The sequence below is a fragment of the Venturia canescens genome, chromosome 5 (genome assembly GCF_019457755.1).
Source record: "Venturia canescens isolate UGA chromosome 5, ASM1945775v1, whole genome shotgun sequence".
Taxonomy (NCBI): domain Eukaryota; kingdom Metazoa; phylum Arthropoda; class Insecta; order Hymenoptera; family Ichneumonidae; genus Venturia; species Venturia canescens.
The window spans coordinates 16,056,905-16,075,806 of record NC_057425.1 but is presented as its reverse complement, the minus strand read 5'-3'; the positions used below and the strand labels follow the sequence as shown (position 1 = coordinate 16,075,806).

At 42.8% G+C, this 18,902-nt stretch overlaps 2 protein-coding genes and 1 pseudogene across 2 annotated transcripts; 1 reads left to right on the top strand and 2 right to left on the bottom strand.

Annotated features, from left to right (window-relative positions):
• Positions 1-1,538: 1,538 nt before the first annotated feature.
• LOC122410914 (sentrin-specific protease 1-like) lies at positions 1,539-2,825 on the top strand. Its single transcript, XM_043419378.1, has one exon. The coding sequence runs from the start codon at positions 1,539-1,541 to the stop codon at positions 2,823-2,825; it is 1,287 nt and encodes a 428-aa protein (XP_043275313.1).
• Positions 2,826-4,816: 1,991 nt separating this feature from the next.
• LOC122410913 (putative aldehyde dehydrogenase family 7 member A1 homolog) lies at positions 4,817-8,082 on the bottom strand (annotated as a pseudogene).
• Positions 8,083-13,138: 5,056 nt separating this feature from the next.
• On the bottom strand, positions 13,139-16,086 carry LOC122410908 (uncharacterized). The gene is made up of 3 exons (XM_043419375.1): positions 15,243-16,086; positions 13,968-15,017; positions 13,139-13,269 (listed from the first exon to the last, which is right to left on the bottom strand). The coding sequence occupies exons 1-3, from the start codon at positions 16,084-16,086 to the stop codon at positions 13,139-13,141; spliced, it is 2,025 nt and encodes a 674-aa protein (XP_043275310.1).
• Positions 16,087-18,902: the final 2,816 nt, after the last annotated feature.

Below are 18,902 nucleotides of genomic sequence, written 5' to 3'. Positions count from 1 at the left end.
CGCAGTTTACGTCGCGATTATGGTTACAAAAATTAGCTAGTGAAGGAATACAGCCAGTTTTCTCATCAATTAGACATCCTCAAGAAAACGTAGTAGAAAGGGTAAACAGAGAGATAGGTAGATGTTTTAGAACGTTCCTAACTGACAAGCACACTGATTGGCTAAAATGGGTCAAGGTAATTGAAGATTGTATTAATGAGACTCATCACGATACGACGGAAATGACGCCAATCGAGATACAAAAAAACATAAAGCCCCAAAGAATATGGAAAAATTGGATTCAAATCGATAAAGAAGAAAATGAACAAGGAGATGAGATTGAAGAAAAATTAATGCTGGCGCGAGAAAGAATAACCAGAAAAGGACGAAAAAGAGCGGAAAAGTTCGATCAAAAACACAAATTGACTGAATTTCAAGTGGGAGACCTCGTGTTAGCAAAAGCATGCAATGTGAGTGACCCAAAATAAACAGAAAGATGGCAAAGTTCTTTTCTATTTACGAAGGACCTTACAGAATTAAAAAGCAGATAGCTGCTGCTACTTACATTCTCGAAAACCCTAACACCGATGTGGAGAGGGGAATGTACCATGCTGCCAACCTGAAAAAATACAAACGTTAAATAAACAAAGAATAAATTCATGATTTTCATTTAATACTCACCGACGGGACGAACTCCTGAGGGAACCTGAAAAAAGAAAAACAAAGAAATTATATTTTTAGTTATCCTCTAAATTGGAAATAAGAATCATGCGTACTTACCTAGAAGAATGTCTCACCCGGTGAACCTGAAAAATAAAACATAAAAATTAAACAAATAATAAATGAGACTATCAATTTGAATTAATACTTACCGTTGGGGAACGAATCCCTGACGAAAACCTGAAAAGAGAAAAAGAAAAAATTATTATTATGATTTAAACAACTAAGAGATAAAGAATTATGTTTACTTACCAAAATGGTTACTCCACACACGACGAGGACCATCAATTTTATGAAAAACCTGAAAATAAGAAAAAAAATTAATAAAATCGAAAACAAACTAAAAAATTCACCACTTACCTTATAATTTTATGGAAAACCTGAAAAACATGAAAAAAATCAATAAAATCGAAAACAAAATAAAAATTTAAATAACTACCTATAACTACCATAACTCGAGTAAACATAAACGGAAAAGCAACAATGAAAAGGAAATGGAAGAAAAATTGGACAAGAAAGAGCGGCAAACTTCACTGCGCTCGAAAGGGATGCTCGAAAAAAGGGCCACGCCGGCTGACTTCACCATGTAGCGAAGGGCGGTGCACCAGACAGAGAACGGGGAATCCGGTGATCTTGAACGAAAATTGAATCACCGAACAAGGATCCGGCAACAATGAACGAAAAATTAGATTCCCGAGCCCGACGAACCAAGAAGCACGCGACCAAGGAATTGAGCTAAAAAAAAGTCGATAAAAAGTGGGATTAAAAGACGAAAAAGGTAAGAAAGGAGTTGAACAGAATAGAAACAAACATACTAAAATGGGTGTTACATAGGGAGAATGGACGCGTCTACACAGACCAGATGCCAAACGGAGAAAAAGCACTTTTCCCAGCAAACCGGGCAAGAAGGAGGTTGGGACGGCACACAAGAAGAGGAGACAGTGAAAGAAGTCGAAAGGATAAGCAGGGGAAAGGAGGAAGAAAAAAGAGCAGGAGGCAAACACCGAGGAAAGAGAAATCAAATAAAATCGCAGAACTCAGATACCCAAACTGAGCGGGTAAAAGACAAGTCAGTCCAAGTCTTCAGGTGGCGTGCGATAAAAATCGACGTAGAGGAGAAAAGGAGGTCGAACAAAGAGAGAGTGTTGGAGCTGACACGACAGCATCGGCGAGTTGAGAATATTCCAATGGAGACGACAGTGTCGAACAAAATCTCTCCAACGCAAAACAAACCCTACGTATCACCGATGCTGCTTCCCGGACCCGAGCCTTCAACGTCAAAGAAAACGAAGGAAGAAACGAACCAAGAGAAAAGGGTACAAGAAACAGAGGAAAGAAAAAGATATAAGGAAAAGATGAATAATGACGGGAGAGAGTGGACTCAATGGAAAGTTGGCGAGTTCCACTGGGAGAGGAAAACAAAGAGCCCGGTAAAGGAAATACATGCTACAGAACAAGAGCTAATTAAAGACAGGAATACGAAAGAGGGAGTAGAAGGTAAAAAAGAAAGAAAACAAATGACGGATAAGAAGAACAGAGCGATACAAAAAGAAAGCTTGGTAACTCTCGAAAAAAACAACTGGATCAATGACGAAGTTATCAACATATGCTTGGAATTGATTATGGAACGAGCGAATCGGGTTCGTGGGAATTTCAAAGTGCATTGTATGAACACCTTTTTCTTCCCCCGTTTAAAGGCCGGGGGTTATGACGCCGTGAAGAGATGGAAAAAAAATACCAAACTTCTTTCTTTCGATCTGATCTTGATACCACTACATTTCGGAAATCATTGGTGTCTGGCCTCCATCGACCTCACAAAAAAGAATATCAACTATTTCGATAGCCTACTAGGTGAAAATGAAGATTGCCTGGTAACTCTTTTCGACTACATCACCAGGAAAGCCGAGGAGGAAGAATGCAAGGAATGGCAACCTCAACAATGGAACTTTATCTACAAAAAGAGGATTCCCCGTCAAAGCAATAATCATGATTGTGGGGTCTTCGTGTGTTTATTTGCGGAATATGAGGCGGCTGGACGGGAGTTAGATTTCACACAAAAAGATATCGCGAACAAAAGAAAAAAAATCGCTAGTGAAATCATAGCCGGCGAATTAGAGAGCCGTTAAGACAAAAAAGAGTTACGTTTTTTTTGCTATCAGTAAAATTTTTTTTATTAAACCAAAACAATATTCTATTATATATTTTTCTTTATTATTATTATCCAAAGGGGATATTTTTGTACCACCATTCTCTATGAGAACAACACTTTAATAGACAGTTCGTCTAGTCTCAGAAACAGATGTAATTCTGTTTAGTTGCAAATAAACGTGTTTATCTACATTGCAAATCCTTGGTGTTTCCGCGTCATTTCTTTTGTCCTGAAAAAAAAAAAAAAAAAAAAACGTACGTTTAAGGAAATAATTACTAACAATGAGCTACTAGATATAAGAACGAAAAATATTACTCACCTACGAAATGTCCAATGTCCGAGAACCTGAAAAGCAGAAAAATAACAATTAAGAACATCGAAAAGAATATTTTTTTTACGAAAATAGAATCATTTACTTACCCAAGAATTTTGTCTCGTGCCTGGAACCAAGAAATCTGAAAAAGAAAAAGAAATTGATTAGAAAAACCCGAAAAATCATACTTACCTGAAATTTAGAAATAAGAATAGGACTTACCTGGAACTCTCGCCTCTGCAGACCTGAAAGAAAAATAAAAAGAAAATTAATAGACAGAAAATAAAATAAAATGCTTGAAAGATTCTTACTTACCGATGAAGCTTGCCTCGTAGAACCTAGAATCTGAAAAATGAAAAAACAAAAAGATTTAGAATAAAGAGAAAAGAGACATCACTTACCTGAAACCTGAAAAAGAAAGAACAAATTATTAAAAGAAAATCGAATACTAACCCAAAAATAAAGAAAAGAGAAAAGAAATGAGATTATTGTTAAAACCTGAAAAATGAGAGAAAAAGAGAAAGAAGTTTTGAGTGTCGTACTTACCAGAGAGACCTGTAAAATAAAAGAAAAGAGAAAATTGAGAAATAGCAAATTTAGAATCATCCCCACCCCAAAAGTCATCGGAGAACATCATTAGAGAGGGCGCCACGGGACGAGAAGTGGGGGAACATCGAGTCGTATAAATCGAGCTTCCTCGGGTCGAGAATCACCATTCCACACCGAGACGAGCTACCGTCAACATCGATCCAGAGACCCACCGCCATCTTACAAATCAAAATGAGTCAACACATGATCCCGGGAGTTCCCAATCCAACTTCGTGGCCATCAACCTGGGAAGGCAACCTTGAGGTCATAATATTGGACTTCATGAACCCTACAAATTTGACTTTCACCACTCCGGCGAAAAATCTGGAATTAAAAGATTTTGAAGAGGAGTTGGGTGATTTCATAGCTCACCAATGACCGAGCCCACTTGTAAACGTCGAAACAGGCAAATTATACGCCTTAATGAATAAAAATATCGCATATCGAGCAAAAGTCCTTGAAATCGACGAGGACGAGGCCACAGTCAGATTAATCGACAGAGGGGTGAAATTAATGACTCCTGTCGACGATTTAAGGCGCATTCCGCACGAATTTGCGTGCGCGCCGTGCTTTTCAACCAAAGCGTTTATATCTGACGTCAAACCATACATCGGAGAGCAATGGGAGGAGACCCTATGCATACATTACCGGGACAAGCTGGTCGAGAAAACGGCATACATTTCCATTATTGGCGAACATCGAACAATTGGGGGCTTTGAAATCGAGCTCTACATCAGCTCCTACAGAGTCAAATTGAGTGAAAGTCTCGTCCGAAACCTTTTTGCAAAACGAGGTGTCTACGGACTCAGTTTGAGAGACGACATTCCATGGGCATCTATTCGACAAATACAACAACTTTTCGATCAACAAAATGGCGAAGTGGATCAAGGATTCGATGATGAACGAGCCCACCAAAGGCTGCTCGAACACTTGGAACATCTTGACGCCGAAGAAGAATTCCGACAAATGATGGAAGACGAGCCTGAGGGATAAAAGCCATCTAAACATCCAGACGACGCGCCCTTGCCCCGTCCTCCAATTTAGAACAAAAAGTCATTTCGCTATTCTCAATTCTTTTTGTCCTGGGGGGCGTTGAAACGGCACTCCCTTTTTAAATAAAGAAAATATGACGTTTGAACTTCGCGCCACGCGAGCTCGTACTCAGCCGCTCGACGCGACTCTCCGTGGCTCGGCGTAAAGGCTATTGCTTAAATAAGAAAAACTCTTTTCTCTCGTAATTACTTTCATTTTATGTTTTAAATGACACAATTAATTTCATTTTGATACGAGGCAAGATTCAATTAAACAAAACAAGTTAAAAAGTCGGTGTCAAAAGCAATTGAGAGCGTCCAGAGAAAACTTGTCCAGAAAACTCCAATAGCGTGCTGGCTCCAACAGAAATGACCAGTCACGAGCGAGCATTTGGTTCCAGGGGAAATAATGATCGAAAATGATCATAATGTATTAATTTAACGTTGATTAAAAGATAAACTTGATCCATTTAAACTTTAAAAAGCAGAATACAATTTTTGTTCGTTAAAAGCATTTAATTTCACACAGAAATCATTAAGTTCTCAAAAGCGAGGGAAAACAGCCTCAAGCTTGTCCAATTACGGCGCGAGCGGGAATTATCGACCAATCCATGAATTTAGAGAGCAAAATTCTGGTTGGAGATTATTTTTCAAAGCGAATCAAAGTCCAAGTTATTTTTAGACAGAATTATCATTATTATTTCTTTGTTCAAACGAGTATAAAAGGCCGTGCGGAGCAGCAACGGCAGCTCATTCTTGAATCAGCTCTCGCTTCGAATACAGAGGTAGTGAGTCTGGAAGACAAGCTCCAACAAACCAACACCCTATAAAATTCCAAATTTCACGCCGAGAGGGAGGGGATTGTGCGATTCCGTACGATCTGCAGATTCGAGGGTGAAATTCCTTTCCAATCACGCCGAGAGGGAGGGGACTGAGCGATTCCGTTCAGGCCAAAGATTCGAGGGTGATTTCCCATTCATTCAGTTAGAGAGGGAGGGGACCTTGCGATTCCGTGGGGTCTGAAGATTCTCTAACTTGATCCATCTTTCCTATGCTAAAGAGGGAGGGGACGGTGCGATTCCGTACGGTCTGCAGATTCTTGGCATAGGCCCCTTTTCCTCAACCCATTTTTGATTTTATTTTGTTGGAAGCAAAAGATTAGTTTAATTCGAAAATAAAAGCTTCATGATCCTCTTGGAGGCGAGAACTGATTCCATTCTCCAAATTATTTCAATTATTTAACAGAGACAAAACTTTGATAGAAAAAGAAAATTTATTTTTGTTTGTCCAAAAATTAATCAATCTCAGTTTAATTGTATCGAGCCAAACCGCAAGTTTGTTTAAAAATTGTATAGAGCCACTTAACAGATCGGATTGATTGGACAAAATTATTAACAAATTGAGTGAGTTAGTGAATAACAGGAAGAACTATCAGATTGTAGAATTTATCGAATTGGACAAGTTTATTGAAATAAAAGAGCTATTTTGTCAAATTGGACAAGTTAATTGAAACAAGAGAGCGAGTCCGTAAAATTGGACAAGTTAATTGAAACAAGAGAGCGATTCCGTAAAATTGGACAAGTTATTGAAATAAAAGAACAAAATTGCGAAACTGGACAAATTAGAGAAAGAATTCAAATCTATCACAAAAACACCAACGATTTGCATCACAATTTCTTTTTGTATACTAAACCCGTTGTGAATAAACACGATCATTATAATTTTGAGCACAAATTTTCACTCTCTCGTTCATTTCATGCCTGCTCCTAAATTTTAGTAGCTCGAAAACACGCGTAGCGGGTGACGTCATAAAAGCTTACCGTTACAGTATGTATCTGTAAATATTAAAATTTACGTTAACGAGCTGTTTATTTACTCGAATTTTCGTTCCCGTGATTCATCGTCACCGTCGCTCGTCTCATGTAACTTTTCCATACGTCGCTTCCGCTCTCCCGACCGCCGCCCGTCGATTTTTCGCCACCGATTTCTGCACAGCTCGTTCCGATGTTTACATTCGCGATACCGCAGTCCGATCCACTGTAATCAAAACCATAATTATTCCGTCGAGCCGAACGAAAAACAGATTCGATACTCGAGCTAATTTTACCTGAAAGACGTTGGACAAATTTCTGGTGAACAAAGAGCTGCCGAGTCCTTGTTCAACTCCATTTTTCATAGCCATTGCTTCCTCAACGGAGTTGCACTCGAGAACGTAAACAATTGGTGCGAAGGTTTATTTTTGTACGACGTCCGCGGTCATTGGTAAATCTGTTAATATTGTTGGCTCGACATAAAATCCTGGTCGGTCTATCACGTTACCACCGAACTCGAGGACACCGCCGCTTGCCACAGCTTTTTTAACTGTCAACTGTCAAAAAATGTAATGTAATGTACATTACTTTTTGGTAACTTTGAAAATTTGATATGAAATTTTTTATTTGCTTCAGAATGAACAAACTGCTTCCTCTATTCAACTTCGGGAAGAGATTTTATAGACAATCATTTAATGAAAGCAAAATTCTATAATTCAATTATTGCACCAAATAGTTGTGTTTCAAAGGGGTGATAAAAAATTGAACGATAAATATTCCGATCGAAATTTTCCATTTCGAACCAAGTTCTATTTAATAGCTCGAAGTGATTCGAAAAATTGTACTCGGATCACAATCACAATGCACAAAGGTAAAAACGGATTTTTTCAAGATCCGATTTTTTATTCCGATAATATGCTCGAAAAATCAACAACATTTTTCAAAGACAAATTCATTTAAAAAAATATGTTACCGCATAACTGTCGACTGTGTGTTGATTGTGCAACATAGATTTGTCCAAAGGGTCACCAATCCTTTCAACAATACTTTTAAAGGCTTTTTTGAAACTTCTCAAAAAATTTTGCTTGATTTTTTTGTCGAGGATGAAACGTCTGGTCGTGGTGCATCTCTACCCAGCTGTGCCAACGTACGAAAACACAGCTGCTCTGACTGCCATTTCAAGATCGGCGTCGACTGCGACTGCATCACAGGATAAAATTTTCCTATAATTTTTAATAAGAAGCTATTTATAAATGAGGTGATTTTACATGAGTGTCCCTTCGACGTATTTTCCAAAGTCTATAATGCGCGTTACCGTTTATCTTTGAGCAAAGTTTTCACTGACGTCCGCTCCACCGATAACCGAACAAGTTATCAAGCCTGAAATGCCATTCCGTTCGAAAAAATTAGCAACGATTTTAGTTGTAGCAACCGAGACGAGGAGAGTTGTGGGCGAGGCTTTCCAAACTACACGGCATCGCCACAAACCATTGCTATTGCGCTGTTCCAACCGTAGACCTGAGAAGCCTGTCCCTAAGGCCTTCGGGGACGAAATGTAATTCTAGACAAATGCATCCTCTGACGTCGCTATGTACATTATGACAAAGAGAATGTACCATGGTTGGTACTTTCTTTGTGATCCTGAAAAAAAAAAAACAAATGTCTCATATGAAAATTTCTCGAAAGTCAATGAATTATCAACGGATTATACATAAAATGTTGAGGGTAAGTGAAAACTCTGATTCTGTATATACTAGTACAACCAGCACTTAAACTCTATTGCCAATATCAAGGATAATGAGCTAAAGAGAAAAATCTATCCAAAGTAAAATTGAATGGTCGCAACATTTGCGAATCAGTTTTGGATGAGACATTGAGAATCCATAGTCTGTGCAATCCTGCTAACCTGCAGGGAGACAGCAGTATAAGGATTCACAATAAACCGGATATATTTGACGAACACCTATGAATAAAAAATTTATTTATTCATGAAAATCATCTTTGAGGTTGTGATGTGAATTATTTGCTTCCTTCGTTTATGCTTTTTTTTGTAAATTTCTCTGCAAAAAATATTTGGAAAAATCAATTGACTGCAAGAAATCTTGTATACACGGTTGTGAAAGTTCAGCTGATCAAGGAAAGAGAAAAGTTTTTGCACTACTTTTGAAGATAACTATCATTGCATATATTGTACACAATGAGGTGCAAATAAAACAACAAAAGAGCCAAACGTTGATGGTGTTTTCGTACAAAATCTCAAAATTCGCGAACCAATTTCGTAGACACGTATACTGTGTGAGTAAGTCTCACGAACATTAACATTAGTTAACAAAAAGTCTTGTCTCTGCGGAGATGATTAAGGTTGTGATAGGCAAGAACGCATGCTTTTATATATAGCGGGAGCAAACCTTCATTGAAGCTCGACTCTGTTGCGATTCTCGGATCGAAGGCATAACCGTATTCTTCTTACGCACCTCACGCTTCCACTATACTATCATAATCGATAACTATGTTAATGAACAATTAAAAAATCGAACGTGTACGATCAGGTTTATGGTAATCAGCATAAATCTGTACTTGTCACATAAGTAGATAGGTGACACCTGATTTGTCGCGCGCACTGCGCATATAGACTGCGCACACCGGAAGTGCCCCAGTTCTAGGGACCCTAGGTGAAATCACCTAATTATGAATAATTTAATATCAATTAATATATCAGCTCTCGAACGATTTTCTTTCACTCTCAATCTCTCTCAAACGATTCTCAAACGATTAAAAAAAAATGAAACGTCTAAGTCCATTTTTCCCGGAGATAAAAAAAATGGGGGCCAGCTTCACGCCAAAAAATAAAATCATTTTTGCCAAAAAAATAATTACTCTCAAACAATTTTTCTTTTCTCTCATACTCTCTCTAACGACTCTCAAACGATTTGCATTAACGAAAGTTTAGAATAATTAAATGAGAGGGCCAAGTTAACGGAGGTACATTTACGCGGCCGCTTTGATACCGGTTTAATATATCACAAATAACAACATAAATAGTAATCTGCACTTCTTTAGATGATGAAAATTATTTTTTTATTTATCCCGCACGCACTTCGTAATGTTGAAACTCTATTCTTACGATCAAAAACTGACACATGGTTTGTACCCATATATGTATGTATATCGATTGATTTATGACTGCTGTTACCAGCTGTGCTGCGCCGTGTGCTACGTTCTGAAGTTGACGTCATATATATTGTACATTCATAGTCAGAACTGAAATGCACATGCTATATGCTTGCGCATGCCATTTCAAACTTTGATGTAATTGGCCCAGGATTTTTTTCATTGCTCATTGGTTGGAACAAGAATATTCTCACCGTGGATTGGTGATCACGGGGGCCAAGGAGCCTATGCTTGTAGCGGTCAGAGTACGCGTATACAGATACGTCGAATCCCGAATGTGTTAGTAACTTTTGCATAATCTTAAGCCCGTGCAAAGTTTTTTCTCAGCAATTACGACACCGATCATGCTGATTTTGGGTTCATTCGACAGAGAACTTCTTAATTAGCTGAAAGTTCAATTTTCAAAGCCGTACAGAACTCATGAGTTTCGTAATTAAAGAAAATCGCATGCCAATTTTACCCCCACCACGGCGAATCGTTTTATTCAGAGAAAATATAGTCTCGGCGAGAGCCTCAGGCCAGCAGACGACAGAGCTGTCAATGTACTTGTCCCGAGACTCTACCGAGTCTCTTGATACAGCTCTAAAAATAACGCTCTCAACACTAATACCCCCGTCGCATGAAACATGTCTGCAATACCGAACTCTATTCAAATTTGTCAAAGTACTCATCATAGACGAAGTCAGTATGATCGGGACGGAAATGCTCGCTCAAATCGATCAGAGGTTGAAACAGATAACAGGTAATTTCGAGGTAAATTTTGGAGGGATCGATATTATTTTAATTAGAGATTTGAGACAATTGCCACCAGTTAGAGCGACACCAATATACAGACATCGAAAACAGCGGTTAGGGGAACCATTTCTGTGGCGAGACTTGAAGTTCTTTGAGTTGACTGTGGTTATGCGTCAATCCAATACAGCTTTTTCAAACATTCTCACAAAATTAGGAAACGGAGAAATTTTGGATCCCGATCAGTTACAGCTGCTTGAGGCTAGATTTTATTCACGGGAAGAGGCTGATAGGCTATGTTCGCATGGGGTGCGACTGTTCTTAACTAATCATTCGGTTTCCCAATATAACATGTCTGTGTTGGATGGTGCTGAAGAAAAAGTAACATCCGAGGCTGTTGACATATTTAGAGGTTGCTTAAATGCTCAAGAAGAAGCAACATTCCGACAAAAATTGCATAAACTGTCTGTTATCGATACTGGCGGCTTGCCGTACGAGATTACATTCGTATTAAAAAAATCCTATATGATCACCATAAATATTGATGTCTCTAATGGGCTGGCTAATGGTGCACTTGGCCACTTAGTTTTCGTTGAGAAAAATAATGAAGGTCAAATAACTCGAGTGTGGTTAGACTTTCCGGATTCGCAAAAGATAGGGAGGAAAATCAGGACGAAAGCGGCAGGATTTATGAGAGATAATGGAATTAAGAACACAGCTGTACCGATTTCTCGAAGAAATACGAACATTACAATGAACAAAAATAAAAGTGTTCACGCTATTAGAAACCAATTTCCATTAACCGCAGCATGTGCGATGACTATACACAAGTCACAAGGGTGTACATTTGATAACGTTGTTTATGAATATGAAAAATCACATTCCCAATCATTGTTGTACGTTGCTTTGTCTCGAGTAACTTTAATTGAAGGTCTCTTCATTGTACCAAAAAACAATAATGATGGAAAGTTTTATCATGGACGTCACACATCAGCTGGCATGGAAAATTTACAAATAGAATTTAGAAGATTAGCTCTAAATCGGTTAGAAACGGCGACACAAGTTTTAAGCGAGTTCATGGGAAAACGAAATGGTTGCTCGCTTTTCTCTCTAAATTGTCAAAGCTTACGAGCACATGCAGAAGATTTCAATGATCCGGTTGCTCAAAATTCAAATGTCCTCCTATTATCTGAAACTTGGATAAATAACCGAGAACCATTGGATATTCTCAATTTTAATTGCATTATTAATTTAAAGCGTGAAAATAGTCGAGCAGGAGGTGTAGCAATATATCAGAATCGTAATGATACTGCGAACGTTTTTACAAACAACTTCGACATAACATTACGTAATTTGAACACTGTTTCGGTCTCACATGGAGCAGTAGGCGATATATGTGCAGCTCAATGCAGACTAGAGAATGGACAAGAATTAGTGTTAATAGTAGTTTACTTTCCGCCTCACTCTAGAGTGCCGGACATCATAGATTTTATACATCAGTCATTACTAGCTTATACTCCGATGGGTTCAGCTGCGTTAGGGAAAAAATTACACGAACTCCCAATGCTTTTGAGTGGATATTTTAATGTTAACTTTGCTTCGAACGAGTCAAGAGTGTTAGTAGATTTTTTAAAAGAAAAACTATTGTTAGATTTAAGCAACGACCCAGGAGAGCCTACAACTCGACATGGAACAACACTCGATGCCATTTTACAAGTTTTATAGATAGATTGGAATCTCGAGTTTTTATTTCATATTTTAGTTACCATAAGCCGATTGTATCTTTCATTGATTATAACGCAGATGCGCTAAATAAAGATTGATGACGAAAGATGTGCATTAGTTAATGTCGCTTTGCAGGTGTATAAGTTTAGAGTAGACTATGGATGTTTGTTTTGGTTCCAAATTAAATTCAGTTTTTTTTTGTTTCATAAAATAAAATATGTTTAAATAATAAAAAATGTATTCATTAAAATGTACGTAATCTAACCAAATCATAATTTACACTAAACCTGCAAAAAAAAATGTGTGCTGGGACACATAGTGGAAGTGAAACTTCAACGGACAAGTGTTAAAGTGGAAAACGGACAAGTGAAAAAACAAATGGCAACGGACAAGTGGAAAAACGAATGGCAACGGAGAAGTGGAAAAACGAATCACAACGGACAAGTGGCAAAACGAATCGTAAAAAATTTTTATTTGAAGTTTTACGGGCAGATTGTTAATGTACTAGTCCAATTCGAAAACCTTCCCGTAAAACTTCAAGTAAAGATTTTTTGCGATTCGTTTTGCCACTTGTCCGTTGCGATTCGTTTTTCCACTTCTCCGTTGCCATTCGTTTTTCCACTTGTCCGTTGCCATTTGTTTTTTCACTTGTCCGTTTTCCACTTTTCCACTTGTCCGTTTTTTTTTTTTTACCAAGGAGTTGCGGAAATTCTTTTTACGGATTCCATGTAGTCTTACGGACTACATGGGTATGTGGGATTCCCAAAAAAATAGGCCTACCCACTAAAACCGCCACCTCCTTGTTGTCCTTCCCCCCAGCCAGGGACTATGTTGATATTACTTCTGACTGGGGGTTCTGTCTGTGTTCGTTCGTCCGTTCTGTCCCACCGTTATCGTAACGTGGCGTCTCTCCGTCCGCTCAGTCATCCGTCAAGCAGCCGTCCGCGTTCTTACGTCGCAGTATCGTTTCCGTGTAGGTGGCGACTAAGCACCACCATTCGGGTTCGTGCAGCATCACCCCGACGATGTTCTCCGGGGTAATACTGCCAACTGTTATTTTCAGTTCTTGTCTCTATCTCGTCCAGCGGTCACACACGAAAAACGTGTGTTCCGCGTCGTCTCGTTCGTGTCCGCAGTACTTACAGTCAGGTGTCCGTACTCTTTTCATTCTGTGGAGGTACCGTCGGAAGTAACCGTGCCCCGTCAAGAGCTGGGTAATTTAAAAATTCACGTTCCCGAACTTCCTTCCGAGCCACGGCCTCAGGTCTCGTATAAGTCGTCTCGTCCAGTTACCATCGTTTCCGTTTGTCCACCGTCCTTGCCAAGTGTCTATCGTCCTTTCGCGCTCGGCGATTGCCGCGTTCTTCCGTCCTATGTCTGCGCTGCTCCCGTAGATCCTCTTACGCTCAAACGCAAGGAGATCCACGGGAATAACGCCCGCCACCACCAGAACAGCTTGTGCAGAGACTGTCCGGTAGGAGCAAGCGATTCGCAGCGCGCCTTGTCGCTGTACCATCGTCATCGTCTTGCAGTACTTCTTCGTCTTCAGGGAGTCTGCCCAGATCTCTGCACCGTACAGGAGGATCGAGTGAGCTGTCGCCATTAACAGTCGCCGTTTCCCCGGTCTCGGTCCCGTCGTATTTGCCATCAGGCGGCTCAAGTACGCTATCCTCTCTGCCGCCCTCTGAGCCGTCTTCTGTATGTGAGGCCAGAAGGTCATCTTCGTATCAAGGGTTACCCCAAGGTACTTGACTTCCCCCTTGGTCTCCGTCTCGTGTGCCCCACTCTCATGGGCAGTATCGTCTGTATGCGTCTTCTCGTAAGGAGCGACAGTTCCGTCTTTTCCGTTGCGAGTTGCAGTCCGTGGTCCGTCATCCAACGTCCAACTCGTCTCATGGTCTGGTTCAACTTCAACTGTGCTAGTTCCGGAGATCGCTCTGTAATCACCGCCGCTACGTCATTAGCGTAGGCGACGAGGGTCACTCCGAGCGGCATCTCCAGCCGAAGCAAGCTGTCGTATAAGCCATTCCAGAAGTCAGGTCCCAGTATCGACCCCTGGGCAACCCCAGCGGTGACCTGTCTCGTTACCTGTCCTTCTATCGTCTCGTACGTTATACGTCTCTTTTTCAGGTAGTCCTCCACAACCCGGGTCAAGTAAGGTGGGATCCCGAAGTTGCTTTTCAGCGCCTCCAAGATATCTACCCACCTGGCCGAGTTGAAAGCATTCCTGATGTCCAGTGTCCCCAGCAGCACGATAGGTCGGGCTGCGTGGCAGTGTCTGTCCAGTTCCAGGAAAGAGTCGACCACCTTTTGGATTGCTCCAATCGTCGATCGACCCCTCCTGAAACCGAACTGCAGGTCGGAGAGACCCCCTCCGGCCTGCATCGCGTCCGTCAGTCTCGGTCTCAGTAATTGTTCGTAGAGTTTACCTGTCGTGTCAAGTAAACTCAACGGTCGGTAGGCCGAGGGCGTGTTAGGTTCACCCTTACCTTTCGGGATAAGGACGAGCCTCGCCTCTTTCCACCGATCGCTGAACGTTCCTGTCGTCAAGCACGTGTTGTACAGGTCGAGAAGTATCTCCGGCCGTAGGCGAGCCACAACCCGGAGGTTCTCAGCCGGTACTCCGTCTGGTCCCGGCACCTTACCAGTCTTCATCGCCTTCGTTGCTCTGGTGAGCTCCTCAGCGATAAAGACGGGGGACGCCGGCACGTCAGCGTCGTCCGTCACGTTCGTCCGTATCGGGTGCGTCAGAAACAATCCGTCAACAATCCGTCCTGCTGTTTCGGCATCTTTGAGTTCTGGTGGAACTCGGGCCCCTAGTTTGCCGGTCACAATTTTGTAACCGGTTCCCCAGGGATCCTCGTTCACCTCCTCGCAGAGCTTCCTCCAGCATCGCGTCTTGCTGTCCCGTATTGCCTTCGTCAGCGTCTTCCGTGCTGTTTTGTATATGGCCTGAAGGTTTTCCCTTTCGGGTCCGCCCCCAGCCCTCGTCACTCGTCGCCGATTTGCCAGGCAAATCTTGCGCAATTCGGCGATCTCGTCCGTCCACCAGTATTGTGGTCGTCTTTTCTGTACCTGTCGTCGTTTCGGCATTGTGCTGTTGCACAAGCCATCTATTAGTTTGGCCGTCTCGTCCGTCAGTCTCTCCGCCCTTTGCCGGCCAGTCAGCTCGGGGGGAATTTTCGTCATCGGAGCTGGTGCTGCCATCAACTCCTCAGAAAATTTACGTCCGTCGAGTTTGTCGAGGTTCCACCGCGGGGGTCGGTGGGAGCTAGTTCGTCTCGTTTCTGTCCGTCCTGCCACTTCGAAGGTGATGTCCTGGTGATCGGCGGCTGTATAGTCCTCGATCAGCCGCCACCCCCTCAGCCGTGACAGGATTCCGTCCGACGTCAGCGTCACGTCAAGGATGGAGTCTCCAAACCCTGGTCGTCTGTACGTCGGCGTGTTTCCCGTGTTTACCACTACCAGGTCCAGCCTTGCGGCCATTTCCAGTAGCAGTCGTCCGCGTCTGTTCGTTTCTGTCATTTCCCACTCGGTCGCTCTCGCGTTGAGATCCCCCGCAACGATGACATCTCCGGGCAGGTCCCTGATTCCATCTTCTAGGAGCGCCACCTTCCTCTCGAATTCCGCCGTAGTGCAGTTGGGCGTCAGGTAGACGCTGACGTAAGTGACAGCGCCCACCCTGGCCCAGACAAAATCGTCCCCTACTCCACGGTCGGAGACTCGCGATTGGGTGGCCCCCCTTACCCAGATAGCTGTGGTCTCTGTCTCGTTCGTGATGTACGTCTGGGTCGTCCTTCTCCTGTATGGTTCACACAGGATCAGAATGTCCGCGTCATGTTCGTCGGCTATCTGTGGTAGGAGCATCTCTGCGGTCCTACTTCGGTTCAGGTTTCCCTGAACTATTCTGTCCGTCTTCCGGCCTGCCTCCTGCGCTCCTCCAGCACGGCTCGGAACATGGCACACCTACCCGTTCCGGCGAGGTGCGCTACGTCCTTCTGCCCGGCCTCGGAGCACAGTGGACAGACCGGTTTGTTTTTACAGTCCGTCGCGTGGTGTCCGGATGCGCCGCATTTGCGGCAACATTTCGTCCTGTCGACATCCTTGCAGTCGGCCTTTACGTGGCCGAAGCTAAGGCACCTGTAACATTTCGTGACCGTCAGTCGTTTCCGAACGCGGCAATGCACCCAGCCTATTCCGATCCTGCCGCACTGAAGCAGCGCATCGGCTTCCCGCGAATCAAGTTCGCAGACCGCCATGTACTGCTCGGCACGGTTCGGACCGAAAATGTGAACTCGAAAGTCCATGTCTCGTCCCGTCTCTCGTCTCAGAGCGTCCGTCACGTCATCCGGAGTCGCAACGCAGTCCAGGTCCATGATCTCCAGTTGAACCTTGGAGGTCAGAGCCCTGACGCTGCCCGCTTCCCCTATTGCGTCCTGTATCTCTCGCTCAAATTCGTCCCGTTTGTCCGGCTTGCTTGCGTCCGCCTGTAGCTTCAGCAGGCACAAACCGTTTTTGGTCTTCCTCAGAGTCGTCATCTGCACGTGACTCTTCTTCGGATCCACCGTCGACCGTATCTTCCGTACTATGTCCGAGTACGTCATGTCCGTTCCCGGTTTGACGAGAACAGCATTTTCCCTTTGCCGGGGGGCCGGGCTGCTCCCGACAGCTCAGGTTGTCGCGTCTGTCTTCTTTTTTGTTTGGTTTTTGTCCTTCCGTGTAACTGTCTGCCAGTCCGCGGCCGGTTCCGTCGTCGGTGGCCTCTTTTGAGAGGACTCCGGCGGGGTACCAGTCGGCGACCGTTTCCGTTTCGTCCGTGGCGTCTCTTTGTCGTTCGTGTTGCCCGTCGACGTCTTGTCACTGTCTACAAGACGGCCCTTTGTGGCTGCTTCCATCTGCGTATGCAGCGCGATGTCAACAGTCTCCAGGATCGTCTTGATTTCTGTCTTTACCGTCATGTTCATGTTTTTTTGTACGTTAGCTGCTTCGGCCATTTTCGTCGCAGTCTCGTGGATGAGCCGCAGCAGTTCCGTCAAGTCATGTTTGTCGCCCGTTGTTGTTGCTGTTCGTTTCGTCGTTTGTATCGCGTTGTCAACGGCGGAAGCATAGCTTGCCGCGCTGCTTCCGCTGGAGACGCTGTCCGTCCTTTGTCGTCTCGGTATGTTCAGTAACGTCTTGTTCGTCTCTTTGTTCCGTGTCGTCCTCCTCGTCACCGTACACAAAGTGCGGCCCTCAAAATCCGTGCCGCTGCCCGTGGCCACCGGGGCTTTCACCCCATCGGAACCCGGGGTGCAATTCCGCTGAGGAGGGGTTACCACTTGAGGTAAGTCCTTGTTTTGTTCGTGCATGTCCATTTTTGTCTGTCCCATCGTGCTACGGGTCCCTCGTGGTCGCGACTCCTCGAACCGCGCTGGGACAACGCACGGCCCCTGAGGCCCCTTCCCTGTGTGTTCAGTGTTCCCCCCTGTCGAGTGTGCGTGGGGGTGAGTGCCCGTGATGACAAACCAGGCTCCATTCACGGGAAGAGCCCGTTTATAGGGATCCCCTTCATTCGCTTGCGGGCGACTCCGTTTATAGGAGTCCCCGGACATTCGCTGTTCGGTAGGATCCGTTTATAGGGTCCCCGAGCATTCACGTCCCCGGTTTGTCGAAAGGCGTGTGCGTGTAACTTTTTGTGTAGTGTGTGAGTGTGTGTGTCTGTGTGACCAGAGCCTTGTTAGCCGCATGCAAAAGCACGCGTTGCCCGCCTTGCACGTGAGAAATCTCGGACGTAGGGTTGGATTTTGCAGAGCAAAAACCTTTTGTTACCAATTATCGCCTTGCAATCATCAATTCAATTTATTGTAAATCGAACATTTTCCGGAAATTATTTATCTTGAAAATTACCAAACATTTGTTTTCCTTTGTTTTCTAATCAGTTGTTTTGTATTTAATAAATTATCCTGTGATTCCGGAATATTGTATCTTACGTGTGAATTACTTTTGTCTGCGTTTTGACCTCGCCCCTCTACCACCTCGCTGTTCCTACAGCTACGACCGGGAAAACCCTAAAATCTCTTTCTCGAGAAATTTCGTCTAAAAATTTGTTCGAATAATTATCGAACTGGCGCCCAGGGATTCTCGAGATTGAAGCGTTTGTGTGACTCACGGGAAAAGTCGTTACAAATTTTGGCGCCCAACGGGGGGCCAGCGTTGGCAAAACCCGAGTAATTTCGTGTTAAATAAATTTAGATTCATTCAAATCCAAAATTTCATAAATTCATGTAAGGGAAATGTCCCTCATCCCATTCAAATAAAGTGCGCGAATTAGGTCGGTAAGGTAAACCTCGAGTTTACCGAGGTTTAGAGGCGAGAAAGATAATCATTAAGATTCTTTTCCATTATAAAAATTGACGTAATCATAAAGATTGAAACCACAGAGCGCACAAGAAAACTCAAGAAGAATAAAGAAACACCGCCGTGAATAATAACATTGAATGTTGTTTCTTTGTTATTACAGGTAGGATTTATAATTAAGATCAGTAGTATATAAGTATTTTCTTGTAAATTCTGCGAAATAATAAAACTGTTATTAACTTTGTTATTACAGAGAAACAATACAACTTGTTATTCACAAAAAAACGAAACCCACATTATATTCATAATTTCGTAAAATAATTCCGAATCGATAAAGTAAAATAGTT